The 15,994-nt window shown below is 44.6% G+C and overlaps 2 protein-coding genes, 1 non-coding gene and 1 pseudogene across 3 annotated transcripts; 2 read left to right on the top strand and 2 right to left on the bottom strand.

Annotated features, from left to right (window-relative positions):
- Positions 1-2,076: 2,076 nt before the first annotated feature.
- Positions 2,077-2,148, bottom strand: TRNAD-GUC (transfer RNA aspartic acid (anticodon GUC)). Its single transcript has one exon. It is a non-coding gene; the product is annotated as a tRNA-Asp (tRNA).
- A 111-nt stretch (positions 2,149-2,259) lies between these two features.
- LOC103636759 (16.9 kDa class I heat shock protein 1-like) lies at positions 2,260-3,755 on the top strand (annotated as a pseudogene).
- A 2,021-nt stretch (positions 3,756-5,776) lies between these two features.
- LOC103636757 (RNA-binding protein CP29B, chloroplastic) lies at positions 5,777-11,242 on the bottom strand. Its single transcript, XM_008659087.2, is given in 8 exon segments — positions 5,777-5,973; positions 5,976-6,252; positions 9,084-9,136; positions 9,378-9,416; positions 9,608-9,682; positions 9,755-9,862; positions 10,223-10,438; positions 11,113-11,242. Coding segments are annotated over 8 exon segments (1,095 nt in total).
- Positions 11,243-14,769: 3,527 nt separating this feature from the next.
- Positions 14,770-15,636, top strand: LOC100284548 (calmodulin-related protein 2, touch-induced). The gene has a single exon (NM_001157443.2). It carries the CDS (start codon positions 14,896-14,898, stop codon positions 15,511-15,513), a length of 618 nt encoding a protein of 205 aa, NP_001150915.2. The 5' UTR covers positions 14,770-14,895; the 3' UTR covers positions 15,514-15,636.
- The last annotated feature ends 358 nt before the right edge of the window (positions 15,637-15,994 follow it).

The raw sequence follows: 15,994 nt of genomic DNA, 5'->3' as shown, positions 1-15,994 counted from the left end.
ACGGGACTCCCGCTGAGGTGGTTCTTCTCCGGGTGCGGTCGGCTCATCGTCGGATACGGGGGGCGACTCCACTCTTCCGATGAAAAGAACGTCGGGGTAGAATGGTGCGGCTGTCGTGGCGATCTTCTTTCCATTCTCCTTTGAGGGCGGAGGCACGGAAAGGACAACTTGCTTCCTCCCAGTCTCTTTCTTTCTTGCGATCTGTGTCCATTCTTTCGTCGGGAAAGTAGACTGTGGAGTTCTCCGGGTCAACGGGCCCTCGGTCCCTGGCTTGCTGAAGGTGCTCTCTTTTCGGAGCGCTGGAGGTTGCGCTTTTTCCTTCCTTACTCCGACATTCTCGGAGTTTGTTGGAGGAGATTTCTTCTTTGGCGGATCTGCGATGCGATGTAGAGTTCCTTCTTCGTCTGCCACGGATGAGATTGTTCCAAAGCAGAACACAGACCCGGGGCGGAGGGTGATCTTGCTGTGGAAGGTGACGGCCATTGAGCTAGCTTAGATCGTCGACACACCCCCTACCTGGCGCGCCAGCTGTCGGTGTTTTGGGTCCGACCGCACACCCGGGGTTGCCCCTCAAGGTGTTTTAGGAGTAGGACGGTGTCACCGACTGTAGCTAAATGGTTCGTGCCAGATGCACGAGGAACGATGGACAGTGTTTATAGGTTCAGGCCGCTTTGAGATGCGTAACACCCTACGTCCTGGCGAGTATGCTTTATGTGATGGGTTACAAAGGAGTTCCCTAAAGCTAGAACGTGGAAAACTGGGGTGGGTGGCTGAGTAGTGAGTTCGATCGTCTTGAAGGGGTGCCCCCTAGGCCTTATATATTCGACCGTGAGGCAATACAAGCTGATATGATAACAATGTGCACCTAAAAGATAGTGAACTGTTTGAGCCTATCTTCCTATGATTTTCCCGACTTATCCTTGCCTGGTTCCGTTGTACGGGGCTCCAGCGCGGGAAAGTTGGATCTTCTGTTGTGGTCACTTGCTCGACGTTGTGGAGCCATCCGGGCTTGCACCGACCCGGCCTTACGTCGATCTGCTTTACTGATTGTTCCTCCCCAGGCCCATGAAGGAGTGACCTTACGATCTATCAGGCCCTTGGGCTTTTCGTGAGGTCTTTTATCCTTCTAGTGGACCCGGGGGATATCTGTCCCCCACATATATTGTAATTTCTATTTATATAACCATGAGTAGTGAGTCTTTTACCAAAATAATCTCAAATAAGCTACTCTTGAGGAGATTATGAGATTATCATAATCTAGGCTTTAGATTATATAATCTGAACTAATAATCTAGGTGTTTGTTTATCTGTTGGATTATTTGCGCTGAATTATATAATCTATAGATATTATAATCCGAAACAAACAGGGTCTTATCTTATTCTTTTTCCGACGCCTCCATGCTTTGAGGAGATCGACGTTAAGTATACAATACTTCGATTCGGTTAGCTAGAACTTAGTAAAATGTCAGCATGTTTGTTTATGGGGTTATCAAACTAGCCTGAATAGGATAGAAATGCATATGCAAGGGAGAGGAATAAAAAAACACTAGAATTTTGTAGTGAGAGCTAGTTTGTCAACATTATTTTTTATGGGATTAGAAAATTAACTAATTTCTCTTAGAAAAATGAAAAACCCTTGAAAAATAGTATTCCCAAATTAGCACTAACAGGTGTCTGCATGCACTGCAGAAGAAACACATGGCACCAAACACACGAGGTTCGAGTGGGATGTTGTTTTTTCTTTTGTACAGTTTTTTTTTACAAAATCAAACGTGAAGTAAAGTTTTTATGTTTTTCCAGCAACCAAAAGGATGATAAATACGCACTGGAGCCCCATGCATACTGTACCCAATTTTTTTGTTATTAATTATGACGATGGAACGGCCAATGTTTTCTTTTCAGCGTGCCTCGGCTTCCTATGTGCGCCAATGCTCAGCGAATCGGCAGCCCACTAGCGGACATGCCCAGTCCATGAAAAGTGTAGGCAAAGAGACAAGAATCGACATCGTACACAAAACCGGAGCCCCGTTAAATAATTAATTTACAAAAAAGTAAAAAAAGACTTATTAAAAAAATCGCCGTTGCCGGGGATCGAACCCGGGTCACCCGCGTGACAGGCGGGAATACTCACCACTATACTACAACGACCGTGTTGTTTGCTTTGTTGATACTGTCATTGTTATCTATTAGAGCTCTACGTTTCGGACGATTTCTTGGGAACCTTTTTCAATGTTCTCAATTCATACAGAATTGCAAATGATGGCATGTATGTTTACCTCTTTTGCATGCTCGCTAGCGCTGCTGCATTTTTTTGGTTTTGACTTGAACTCGTCTTTAAGCCATCCACAGGTTCACTCTCACTCGCTCAGCACTCAACAACGCACCCAACACACGACAATGTCGCTCGTGACTCGTGAGGCGCCGTCTTCCGCTCCCTCATCCCGTCCATCGTCGCGTCGTCGGGTGACCGTGACGTCGCCGCCTTCACCAGCGCACGCGTGGACTGGAAGGAGACGCCCGAGGCGCACGTGTTCAAGGCCGACCTCCCTGGCGTGAAGAAAAGAGGAGGTCAAGGTGGAGGGCGGCAACGTGATGGTCATCAGCGGGCAGCGCGGCAGGGAGCAGGAGGACAATTAAGGACGACGGGTGGCACTGGCACTGGCACCGCGTCGAGCGCGGCAGCGGCCGGTTCGCGAGGCGCTTCCGGCTGCCGGAGAACATTTTTTATATCATTTTAATTTCATAAATTAACATTATAATGATAACATATAACAAATAATTAATCATAAAAATCGTGATCTCAAATATATCCATAACAATATGAGTCATGAGAACATAAAACATATAAATCATATAAATATAATAAGCATATAAACTGACTGAACAGTTGCAAATAAACAGATACCAACGTAAACAACATAACTGTAAAATTAAAAAAGATTGGTATGGTATTCTAATAATATGAACAAACATTAGAAATATCATGATATGATATGACAGAACAGTTTGGATAATATATGGCTACATACGAAACAGTAAAGATGGACAACATATATAATCTGCAGAACGTAAAACAGTAAGGAGCTGTACTGATCATACCCTGCCATGCGCTCCGAGGATCCAGATCCTTGTCCAGCTTCTCTTGTTATGTCGCCAGTCGCCAGAAGAAGAAGATGTTTTGGGCAGTCGCGTAGACGCTCCCCCCAAAACCTAATTGCCGATCCCCCGTGCAAGGTCTTCGGAGGCACCTGCCCTCTCGCCTCTCTGTGAGCGCAGAGCTACGAGATGGAAACACCCACACTTGCGGCGCGCATGCAGCTTAAGGACAAGGGTCTCACATGCAACTGAACTGAAAGGTTTAACACGAAGTTGAAACACCCGCGGTTAATGAGTGCTAAAAATTAACACACCACGCCCGAAGTGCTAAAAAATTAACACGCCACGCTCGAGTCCGGCCGGCGGCGACGCGCGCGCGTGGCACGGCTTTGTCTATTTCTTGACTTCTCAAATTAAGTAGAATAATTCCCACCATGTAAGTTAAGTCAAAAGATCCTTAGACTTTCAATATGATACTATTAGTATTCTTCAATATTACACAACATAGAGTTTATTTAATAAATGGTCCAAGCCTATAAAAGATCCAACAGGAACAGTTGTAAGCCGGGCTGGAGAACGGCGTGCTCACGGTCACCGTGCCTAGGGCCGAGGTCAAGAAACCCGAGGCCGAGGTGAAGAGCGTCGAGATCTCTGGTTAAGCCAGCGCGCGACCACATGGGCGGGCGCTGGATGTGATGAAGATGTGGCAGACTGTTTCGTGCGACTACTGCCTGCTACGTAGTAGGAGTATTTCCTTTGGGCTTTGGTTGAGTTATCTGTAATCTCCATGCCTATTTGTGTTAAAGACTATATATATATACAAAAAAGGTAAATAAAGGACCTTATTATGTACTACCTTTCCAGAAAACCACGAGATCGCCTTGTTCCTATTTTTATACGCTAACCATCCTCAAAACCTCTCTATTAGTACACCTCGGATCCACTAACAGAGCTGCCACTGACAGAGCTGCCGTATCTAAATTTACTTTTTTTGAATGATGAACTATCTCAAACCCATATAGAGATTAACTTAGCAGGGACCTGGCCCTTAGTTTTGTCAAAAAAACAAAAACAAAATCTGGCGCCGTACATCACGCGGACCATGCCTAGCAACAGACGGATGGAGACAGCCAGACAGGGCAGGGCATAGGCCACCTGCCTCCCTGAAGCAGCACCCAGTACTACTGCCTGCCAGTGTCAAGTTGATATTACGTCGTCCAAAGTTCTAAATATATATATTTTTTTAAAAAAAGTTTAAAATGCAAAAAGAAAATCGAACGCTTCGAGTGGTCCTGCGCGGGCGGGTGCCTTGGTGGTGTACTGGTGTGTCCCCGTAGCCGTACCGTGGCACGCCGGATACTCTAGCAAGTGCTCGCAACGGCGTCCTTGTCCGTCAGTTAAGGCTAGGACCAGGCCGTACCTGAGAGGGTGCAGTGGTATCGGAGTATAGGTATACACTAGGTATGTGCCCGTGCGTTGCTACGGTTTCTATAAATCATATAGCAAAGAATTTACAACTGTTTACATGATAAACTTACAATATTTAACAACTCATCATAGCTCTACTTTGAAATGTACAACACAGATCTGAGAAAGAACAATTACATATATAGGATTCTCAATGTTAAACTGTATGTAATCTTTTGTCATTACATCTCCAAAAACATCATGGCAGCTCCTTGCCGGTAGCAGGCCTTACCCGAATTCAGGTGCAGATACATTCTATAACAAGCAAAGCCTTCTTTCCATCACCTAGGTGAAGCCAGTTAAGGCACCAGTTTGGCCGTTTGGAAACAATGTAGGGTCAAGCTTACGAACTTTCAAGGCCTGCAATAAACAAGACAATATCAAGTTTTTATTTTTGTTGTCGCCACACCCGAGAAATTACCACTTGATTTAGAAAAGTCATTTGCCATATTTATTATTTTAAAACCAGTAAAAGTTGGATACAACACACAACTGAGAGAAACAAGTTGGAGACAGGAGCACTTTCAGTATAAATCAACATGTTTAAATCCGAAGAAAAGGAATCTGAAGCAGCTAATGTAACATACTTTTTTAGTACAAAAACTCAATTGGCTAGCACGAACAGTAAAAGTAACTTAATATAAGTTGAACTAAGAAAAAGGCTAACTAAATCAAGACAAATGTGGATGATGAAGGGCAATTAAAATGCTGCTAATAAATAATAACATTATCATCATTTTCTCCAATGGATGATTCATCACTTGCTTTCAGAAGAGGTAACAAGACACATATTTTTCTTGTAGTTGTAGGTGTGTTCAAGCAGATTATAATAGTTAACCCATTGCTTCCCAAAAAAGAACACAAATGCAAACACTAACTTGCCATCCAATCTCGTATCACATGCATAAGCTTAATTAGGACCAGGATCGTTAAACATAGTGACAAAATCCATATTTTAACAACCAAATAGCATGTCAAGTAAACATGCAGGATCCAAGCACCAAGCACTATGACCAAGTAATATGCCTAGCAAGCAGGAAACGCTAATAAACAAGGCAGTAATATTGTCTACAACAAAGCAACTGATTTCTCATGATACATGTCGACTCTAACTACAGAATAACGAAGTTCTAGACACAATAACAAGTCTTATAATAGTAGATAGACTTTCATACCTTGATGGCACATACTTCTCGATCAAGAACTAAGACCATCAGGAAGGACCTGATCGATCAAGGCCATAACGGTCGTCGCCCCGATAGCTACCGCCATCTCGACTATTACCAGAGTATCGGTCACCGCCACGATCAGAACCATAACAACCTCCACTGCCACCATACCTGTCATCCCTACTACCATATTTGTCCCCTCTCCCATTGTCCCCAAATGGGTAGTCTCTAGCAAAATGATAGGGTTCCCACACTTGAAGCAGTCACCACCACCTCGCAGTGCACACCGACCACCATAGTTACAACCATGGTCATAACGAGATCCAAGCTCACAGTCATAATAACGGTCACCATTACGGTCTCTACCAGGTCCATGTGGCCGAGCTTTATCGACAGTGATGTTGCTCCCGTCCAAGTACAGTCCATTCGTTGCCTCAATAGCATCTTCCATGGCTTGCTTCTCATTAAAATTTACAAAGCCTAAACCACGAGAACGACCAGAAAATTTGTCAAGAACCACCTGCATATCACCAAAAAAAAACAAAATTAAAGCAAACATAAATAAGAAACCATGCAAGATAACAAAAGAAAAAAAAGAAAAAAAATGTAGTTAGAATGGATGTATGCTCAAAGACATAGTGTATAAGTTATTTGACCATTCAACGACAAAAATATTGCCTAGAGAATCCAAGCAGACATGAATAGAACATCATAAATATCTTTGACTTTTTTGGATATAGAGTACGAAGAAATGATGTGTCTGAGCAAATCAATTAGATTTAAGATTCTTTGGTGACAAAAAATGTAGTATACTAATATTCAATGTAACACAAAAGGAAATGGTTGACATGTAAAAAGAAAAAAACATCCTAAGCAACAGTTGTCAATACAATCTATGGAAAGTAACACCACAACACAGTTTTAAGAGGGAATATATTACCTATTTTGGAAATTTCAAGCAAAGAGTGATGGAAGAAGCATGTTGTGAGAATATTGCAAAGGGAGAAAATATAGCTCTTATAAAATTTCAAGCAAAGGATGACAGAAGAAGCATATTGTGATATTGCGAAATTTAACCCATCGTCAACTTGTGACACTCCTAGGGGAAGGCTTTGCCCGAAGAATATTTAAAGGGCACTTCATTGCCAAATGAGACGTGTCACATTTCCTGTAAATTCGAAATGGATAAACATCATCCCTCAAAAGAACACATGACAAAGAATGCATAGTAAGTTCAAAAGGAAAATTTGATTTCAAAATAGCAAAATGTGTCAGTATACACTACAATTTATAAATACAGAACACATTAGCATACAACAAAATTTTACTTACAACGACTCCCTTAACATTGAACTTGAAACCCTTTGATATCTTGTTATGAGTGACAAGTACATCAGTGATTTGTGGTATATAATGCCCTGCGAATAAGACTCTGTAATGCTGAGATAGGCACATCGGACACTGTGCATAACAAGATGATTAGTGATGATGCAGAACAAGATGATGCTCATCACAACACCTTCCTCTCCAACTGTTGGTCTACCCTTCTCACCAAATCCATTTGCATTTGAAGTGAGGAAGTTTAACAAAGTGTCATAATTCAGAGAAATTAGACATGAAAGTTATAGAAGAATAATCGAATTTTGAAATAGAATCTCACAATGGCTTTACTATAAGGAGCAGCTTCTATGCCTTTTTCATAGTTTCGACAGCTTTGGCCAACGCAGGACAAAAGTACCCTAGCAATACAATTGTTAGAAAACAACAAATGCATAAAAATTTTGGTCTGTACCATGAAACCAACTCAACATCAGCAGCACTGATCTTATCCGGTCTGCAAACATAATCTTCCAATTTAGCCTCGTCACTCAAATTCATCTTAGTAGTACATACCTGATTTCAAACAGTAGCCAGCAAAACAATTGAGAAAAAAATGATCCCAGTGACAAATACGAAAAATCAAGTCAAAACATATAAAGAAGAAAACAATTTAGTTTGCATTGACCGCAAATCCTTGACAGACCATGTGACATTATCACAATTGAGCATGCACATATGTGCAAAAAAAAGTTGGCAATTTGTATGCAATATGACATGGTTGAAAATTTTAATTAATTACCAAATAAAGAAATTTGAGCAGCTTAATTAATAGTTATTTGCATGAGATGAAAAAGACCTTAATAGCAATACCTGAAGCAATCCATGGAAGTTTCATCATATGCGAATGCAATATATTATACAACACTTCAGTAAATTAATAAATATGCAAGTCATGCTACTTCGCAAGAACCCAATATAATGCCTATCAATTAGTTCACAGTTTCACACAAAAAGACAACTTACTTGGAACACAAGCCTCTTCTACCGCCAATCGGGAAGAGGGAACTCAACTTTCCTGTCAAGTCTACCTGGCCGCAACAAAGTAGGATCTAGAGTATCTGCCCTATTAGTTGCCATTACAACCTTCACATTCAGTCATTCACTGTTTGATCAAATCCATCCATCTGCAATAAACACGGGTAAATTATTAAAAAATTCAAGAAGGCTCCAGCATCTAAGAATTTGCAACTTAGCAATATGCCAAAGTTAGCTTTCCAAGACCTTAGTTATTATTTTTATAATATTATAGTTTCTACCTCTCATGTGAACATAAACAACTATGCATGTTGGGGTGAAAATATGTCCTTACGATTTTAATTCCAAAACAGAGCCTTTCCTTATACTTCCTGGTGTGAAAAGGTTTTCTTTGAAATACCATATTTTATAACATAAAATAGGAAATCTATTATAATTTCTAGGAACACCACAACAATCCAAAATCCCCATTTACTTGATTAAGTAGCTCCTATTTAGTTGAAACAAAAAAACTCACCAGATCGAGCTCATTCTGTACTACAAAGCATAGTACTTACATGCAGTCTAGCTACATCAGCAGCAGCAACAATGTTGCATCAGCCAGCAATTCCAATCAGGCTGAATATAGGCGTCGACGTAGATGTATGGAGTAGCAAATTGAAGACATAATGTACAGGCATGCTTTTACTGAATAATTAGGCAGTATGGCCAACAATATTAGGTACATGCTTACTGTAGCAAAGATTAGCAGAAGGCCCGCTAACTGTAAATACTTAGATATGAAATTATGGATACGATGAAGCCCCACAAAAAAACATATATGTCTATTGATAAATTCAGAACCAGCATGCATAGCTTCGCTTCATACTTTTGCAGTCGATGCACCATCAGTATACAGAAAGCCCGAAGCCCAGCCCAAAGCATGTTTTTTGGCCCGGTCCAGCTCGCTTTTATATGGATTCGGGCGAAACAGTGAAATCACCGCTCCCATATTACCTCTGTAAGTTTACAGCTAACTAAAGATGCATCAATCAGATTCAGTACGCTTGCTGCACAGGCAAAGTGAGATGACATGCACGCTGAGAATATAATCAGCTGCCAGGCATGACACTGTGCATAACAAGTGAAATTTGGTATTTCAAAGAAAACCTTTTCATATCAAATATGGGACATCGAGTTTGATTTCCTAACATAAACAAGATGATTATGGAATGCTCCAAAATATAAGGGAAATTTGCAAATACCCCTAAAAGTCACCGAGTTTGATTTCCCTTCCATATCAAATAAGACTCTGGAATGTTGTGATTGTGGGGTAGGTTGCGTTCTCATCTGGCGAATAGGCAAACTGAGTAACATTAAATACATTGATTATGGAGAAGGTTACTAATCAATAGGAAAATAAAAAAGCCGCCTTTCAAGTCACATGGAGTTTGATATGGAAGGGAAATCAAACTCGGTGACTTTTAGGGATATTTGCAAATTTCCCTTATATTTTGGATAATCAAGCATCAAGAACTGACCAGGAAGAGATGTGCCTGAGGACAAACCATCAAGAAGATCCACAACTTGAGGTGTAACAGCGACAGATTTAGTCTCTGCAGCATGGTGTCAGATAAATAAGCAGAAATGACAGAAACTAAAAAAATAGATTGTCTATACAGACATACCTATGCCAGGAAGGCTAAAGTTTGCCGTTGGTGGTCCATTTTGTATAGAAGATGAACCAATAGATAGAAGATCCATCAGAATGTCAGTGCTTGTAGACGGAGCGCCGCCTAGACACAAGACCAGACCAAACTCATAAGCAACATTTCAACTAACAATGTCGCTACAACCAGAGCATAAATGTATAATCAACAGATGTTAACCGTCTGAAACAAGATGCACTCGACCATGTTTAATCCTATTTATAGAACAACAAGGTATGCACTACTGGCATAAGTTAATACCAAACTTGGAGTATGTGTTCAGAAATAAGCATGTTGCATTAGTGGCATAAAATAAAACCAAATGTGTACTGTGTCATGTGCCAAGAAATAATAAACATAATGATAAAGCATGACGTGCTTTGCGTGAGCAAACCAACAAGCAGCAGAAGCAAATCAATAAGAAAGCAAAATAACTTAGTCTAAGACCTATAGGAGACGAATCAGTCAAGCCAATGCCCAACAGATCCTGTAGAAAATCATTAGGTGCTGTTGTAGGGGCTGAGGTAGTCACTGGAGCATCATCAGAACTCAAATCAAGCAAATCAGCTAAAGGAGTTGCAGGCTTTCCAACACCATTAGGAAGCTTAAATGGGCCTCCAGAAGTGACTGCTGGAGCAGAATTTACAGATGGAACTGCAGCCTCTGATACATTATAGTTTGAGAAGCATCTATTATAAACCAATCACTTGAAGCCTCCCCTCCCTGTCCAAAGTCTGATGTACTGAGGTATCAAGATATCACCTCAAATATGGATGTGCACAAGATATTTCTCCATCTAAGTATGACATAGATATGGGTGTGCAATTAGTTAATGGATCTTGGGTAGAACAAGGGAACAAGTATGATTTTGTCAGATATGAGTAAAAATCCTTGAGCCTGCACAGAAATGTTGCATCTCAAGCTAATTAGCCATTCAGAGTCTGTGTGGATATGGTGCTCCTCGAGCTAGTTAGCCATTCAGTCTCACCATTTTATTGATTCACTGCCATCCCTAAACCTTTTGGCTTGATCCATTTCCTATATTGAAGCATTCACAATTAAGCCAAACTGATAGCATGGTTTTGGCCTCCAAACAACAATGACATAAAATGCACGACAACACACTTTTACTTGCTCACGACTGAATGTATTGAATTGTCAGGTTGCCAATGGCCCCAGTGAATGACAGAACGAGCTTGACCATCCCCATCAAAGTTGTGTTCACATTACGCCATTAAGCTCAGATCAAAACAAATATCAGCAGCTGACGTCTAGTGGAAGAGGTTCGATTGACAATCGAATAGCCTATACACTGATTGAACATCTACACAAGCAACGAGCAAAGGCGAGCAAGGGCGCCACATGCCCACATCGTTCCGAGCAACGGCGCGCCGCGAACTCATCTGGAGAGCACTGCAATTCAGCGCCGCCAGCCAGCTCTACACGAAGAGCAAGTGAAGCAAACATGGACAATCTGGTAGCATCCAACGGAACCCCAGTTGCGCGATCGAGCTATCCTAACCCAGTTCGATCAAACGGCGATGGAAGGAGAAGAGAGGCTCAATGGGTGTACCTGCCGTGGAGTTGGAATCGCTTGGGTCCATCACGACGCCGACGGAAGGACGACGGATCCGGAAGGGCGACGGTGTCGCGCCGTCAGGGCGAGGGAGGAGCACGCGGGCCTGCCCTGCTTCCTGTTCGGGGAGTCCATGGGCGGGGCCATCTGCCTGCTCATCCACCTCTGCACACGGTTGGATGAGTGGCGGGGGCGGTCCTCGTCGCTCTCATGTGCAGGATCTCCGACCGGATCCGCCCGTCGTGGTCGCTGCCGGAGATTCTCACCTTCGTCCTACGTGCTCCTACATGCAGACCTCGGATAGCCCGATCCGATCTGCTGCGTTTGGGGGCGGCGAGGAAGCAGGTGGGGCTTCTAGGGTTCGGGTGGCGGGCGTCTCATGGGGTAGAGAGAGCGCCTTCCATGTAGGATCACGTAGGAGCGGATTTTGGGGACTGCGGAGTTGCGGCGGATACGGGGCGTTGCTGGCGCTGAGCTTTGAGGGCGCGTCCAATTTGCGGACTGCGGGCGCGATGGGCGGCTGTGCTCGACGACGGCTGTGCTCGGGCGCGGGGAGGGGACTGCGGGGCCCTCAAAAGTCAAAGCGGTGAGGGCGCGATGGTGAGGTCAGGCGCGGGGCGGGCGCGGGGAGGGGACTGCGGGCGCGGCGAGGACTGCGGGGCGGCTGTGCTCGGCGGCGGGGAATGCGGGGCGGCTGACTGCGGGGCGGGGCGGCGCAGGGCGGGGACCGCGGGCGCGATGGCAGAACGCGGGCTGTGCACGCCTATAGTCCTAACATATAGAGTAGTAGAGATTAGGGTCATCCGTTCCAGTATGGTCCAAGACCGAAAAGTTCCATGTTATTTGAATTTCGGTCTAGTTCGGCTCGTTTGAATTTTGGGTCGTGCCAAGCCGCCATAGGCCTAGCCCTCGGCACACAGTCCGGCACGTAATTTCTTAAACGTGTCGGGCTCATTTCGGGCGGCCCAAATTTCAATTTTTGGCCCAAAATTCACATCAAGGTCCGAAATCTATTTTTTGGCCCGAAATTCAGTTTTGCCCCAAAATTAATTCAAAACAAATTTAATAAAACAAATAAAAGATAAGACAAATAAATTTGACTAAAAGCAAACATAATATTTGTATTAAGTTACCAGAGCTATGCAATGACTACCTCATTTACAAATCATTTTGTTAGAAGAAAAAAGAGTATAATCAACTTTATATAAAGTTCGTAAGTTCAGTTCATTATCTAATGTTCATAAAAAAAGTAAAATTATATCACATATTCTAATTCAAAGCTACAAAAAACATCTAACTAGCATTATCTCTAGCTACAAAAGTGTGGAGTGAAGTGTTGTTTTAATAAATATATGGGCCTTTTCGTGCCTCTATATGAGCCATTTCGTGCCTACCTTAAACAGGTCGTGCTCGTGCCCGCCTATAGGCCACGACCTCGGCCCAAACCCGGTTTGATATATCGGGTCGTGCCGGCCCGACACTAAAATATTTTGAGTCGTGTCGTGCCTGGGCCGTGCTTTTTTTCGTGCTTCGGGTCGGCCCATCTGACCCGGCCCAAATGTGCATCTATATACCGGGGAAACAGTGGGCCCTAGCTACTGGTAGCACGTTTTTCCGTTAAGCCTATCCAATCTAGACATAAATATGGAAAGAATGAAACACTATCGATCAGTCTCGTTTAGATTTTTATACTTGTCGAATACTCCCTCCCTTGCGTGCCGGCTACAACAGGGGCACCCCCACGCCTGCAGCGCGGCCCCTAGCCGCCCATCCCCTCCTCTCTCTCCCTTCGGCGTGGCGTGCAGGTGGCCGCCCCCTTCGCTCTCCCTCCGTCTTGTAGCCGTGGGCTCTATTCTAATTGTTAGTAGATGAAAAAACGATAGTAAATAAAAAGTAGTTATAGAAAATGATGTTTTATGGTTACAGTGTGGTATAGAAGGAGAATTTAGATTAAACTATGTCATGTTGGTTATGCTACAATACAGAGGGTTATGTGGGTTAAATATATTTAATTGTTTTTAGTGTTTCTTGAAGAAGTGTTATGTAAATAATTCAGATTCTCAATGTATGTTCAGTACAAAAATCTCTGTATGGTTTTTGTATTATTTCAATCAATGTTGATAACCTGAATCTCATAGATTACGGTAAGGGTATTGAGGAGGGTAGTGTCTACCTCAAGATAGACTCTGGAATGGAATACTTGAGAAAACCATGTTTTGTTTGGTCCTATAAAATGATAATTTCCCCAAAGCAATGTTTGTACACCAGTTGACCTTTTAATAAGAAGGTCCTTGAGATATGTAATATAACTAAAGCTCACCCGTTAAACACCTCGATAGTTGTAAGATCCATTCAAAAGGATATTATTCCATTTAGACCAGAGAGGGATGATGAGAAATAACTATGACCTGATGTTGTTTTACCTCAGCGCCATTGGAAAAATGATGTATCTTGCAAATTGCATTTACAGTGAATTCGCTAGCTAAACACAATGCGAACCCAACTACAAGACATTGGACATGTGTCCAGACTGTACTAAAATACCTCAAAGTCACTCAAGATCTTAGACATTTTTTCCCAGAGAATCCGTACCAAACTTTGGTGGATTGTATAGATGTCGGATGTCAGAAAATATTCATAATGCTAGATCTCAGATCGCCTTTGTGCTTCTCTATGGTGGTACTTTCGTATCCTAGCAATCTGACACACTAGCACCTATATCTACTAACCACTCAGAGATAGTCGTATTATACGAAGCTACACGTGAATATGCTTGGCTACGATGAATGACTAATCACATTTAAAAGTCATGTGATTTTAACACTCCAAAATACCTACATAGTTATCTACGAAGATAATGCAACGTATGTTGCACATATCACATATGAAAATTTGATATATTAAGAAAGATATGACTAAATATATTTCTCTTAAATTTTCTCGTCCTCATAAATTCCAGAATAAGGACAAGACGTCAAGTCTTGTGATAATATTTCTAATTTATTCACTAAATTCTAATCGATGCGACCACGTGCCTTGCGGACCCATGAGGATATGAGTATGACGCTTTTGGTAGTACGTACTACGTACTGACGTGGGCGGTAAATTCAGGCTGCCCGCCTCCTCGACGCGCTTCTGCTTTTCCGGGAAGCTGCCGGCTGGAGCAAGGAGACACGCCGAGATCCGCACCGGCCGCGCGGCCTCTCCACCGGCCGTACATGTGGCTCGGCCGCGGCGCGATGCCTGGCAGATTCGCCGACCGAGGCAGGCGCCACGAGACCCCATCTGGCAGTCGTCACGTACGTACGACTACGAGAAAAGTCGGCGCCCTGCCACTGCGTGTCAAAACCGCGTCGTCGCCAGCGGCTATTAATACCTCCGGCGAGACCACTCGCCGTTACAACCATCAGGACGCGGACGCGGCTCACATCAAACACCCCCTTCAGCTGTGCTCGGTGCTCACTGCCGCAAAACCACAACCACACAGGGAAGCGCCCAGCGCCCAGCACCCTTTCAAATCACCACATCCACGCTCCTCCGTTCCATGGCCATGTCGAGCAGCGCCAGCAAGAAGCAAGCCCAGGCCCAGGCCCAGAAGGCCGGGCGGAGGCCCCCGGCGGTGTCGTCGGCCGCGGCCGCGGACGCGGACGCGGAGATGCAGAGGGTGTTCTCGCGCATCGACGCGGACGGCGACGGGCGGATCTCGCCGTCGGAGCTGGCGGCGGTGTCGCGCGCCATCTCCCCGCCGGCGAGCTCCTCGCACGGGCGGCGCGAGGTGGCGGCCATGATGGACGAGCTGGACACGGACCGCGACGGCTTCGTGGACCTGGGCGAGTTCAGGGCGTTCCACGCGCGCGGCGTTGGCGGCGGCGGGGACGACGGCGACGACGCGGAGCTCCGCGCCGCCTTCGCCGTGTACGACGCCGACGGCGACGGGCGCATCACGGCGGCCGAGCTGGGCAGCGTGCTCGCCCGCATCGGCGAGGGGTGCAGCGCCGAGGAGTGCCGCCGGATGATCGCCGGCGTCGACGCCGACGGCGACGGCTGCGTCGGGTTCGAGGAGTTCAAGATCATGATGCGCGGCCCCCAGCCCCAGCCCCAGCCTCAGCCTCAGGCCGGCGCCGGAGTGACAGCCGTGCCGGACAAGGCCAAGAAGGAGTGACGGGTGTAGGTGTAGGTGTACTCATCTGGGCATCAGTCGGGGGGAAGGGATCGAGTTCCTCTGCCTCTTCTGTTGCTTTCACCTAGTCTGGACTGGAGGAATGGAAATACTCAACTTCCTGCATAAGACTACTTATTATCTACAGTATTATTATGTATATTGTGGCGTGTCCGATTTCCTGAGCCAGATCACACCCGTCTTGTTTGACTTCTCACTTCTCCAAGCCGTTCCCACAGCTCACATGTGTGCAATTTCGCTGCGATTCGATGGTTCTGGTCAGAGGATTAGCGCGGAAGCAAACACGGCAATCTAGGGACAGAAAAAAAGAGTTCTTCAGACACGAGTTTTTCTCTGAACCTTCTTCTGCTTTCCTGTGATTTCCCTGTTCCAGATTTCGGTGAGCTTTCGTTTGATCTTTGACAGCCTGTAGTGACCAGCAATATGCGTTCGCCATCCCGAGAGCAAAGTGGTCGTGGCCGTG

Source organism: Zea mays, chromosome 8 (genome assembly GCF_902167145.1).
Source record: "Zea mays cultivar B73 chromosome 8, Zm-B73-REFERENCE-NAM-5.0, whole genome shotgun sequence".
NCBI lineage: Eukaryota > Viridiplantae > Streptophyta > Magnoliopsida > Poales > Poaceae > Zea > Zea mays.
Note: the sequence above shows the minus strand (reverse complement) of the source record. Positions and strands in the feature narration are given on the sequence as shown.

Excerpts from the sequence above, each read along its gene's own strand:
- LOC100284548 (NM_001157443.2), top strand. The coding sequence starts at position 14,896 with ATGGCCATGTCGAGCAGCGCCAGCAAGAAGCAAGCCCAGGCCCAGGCC.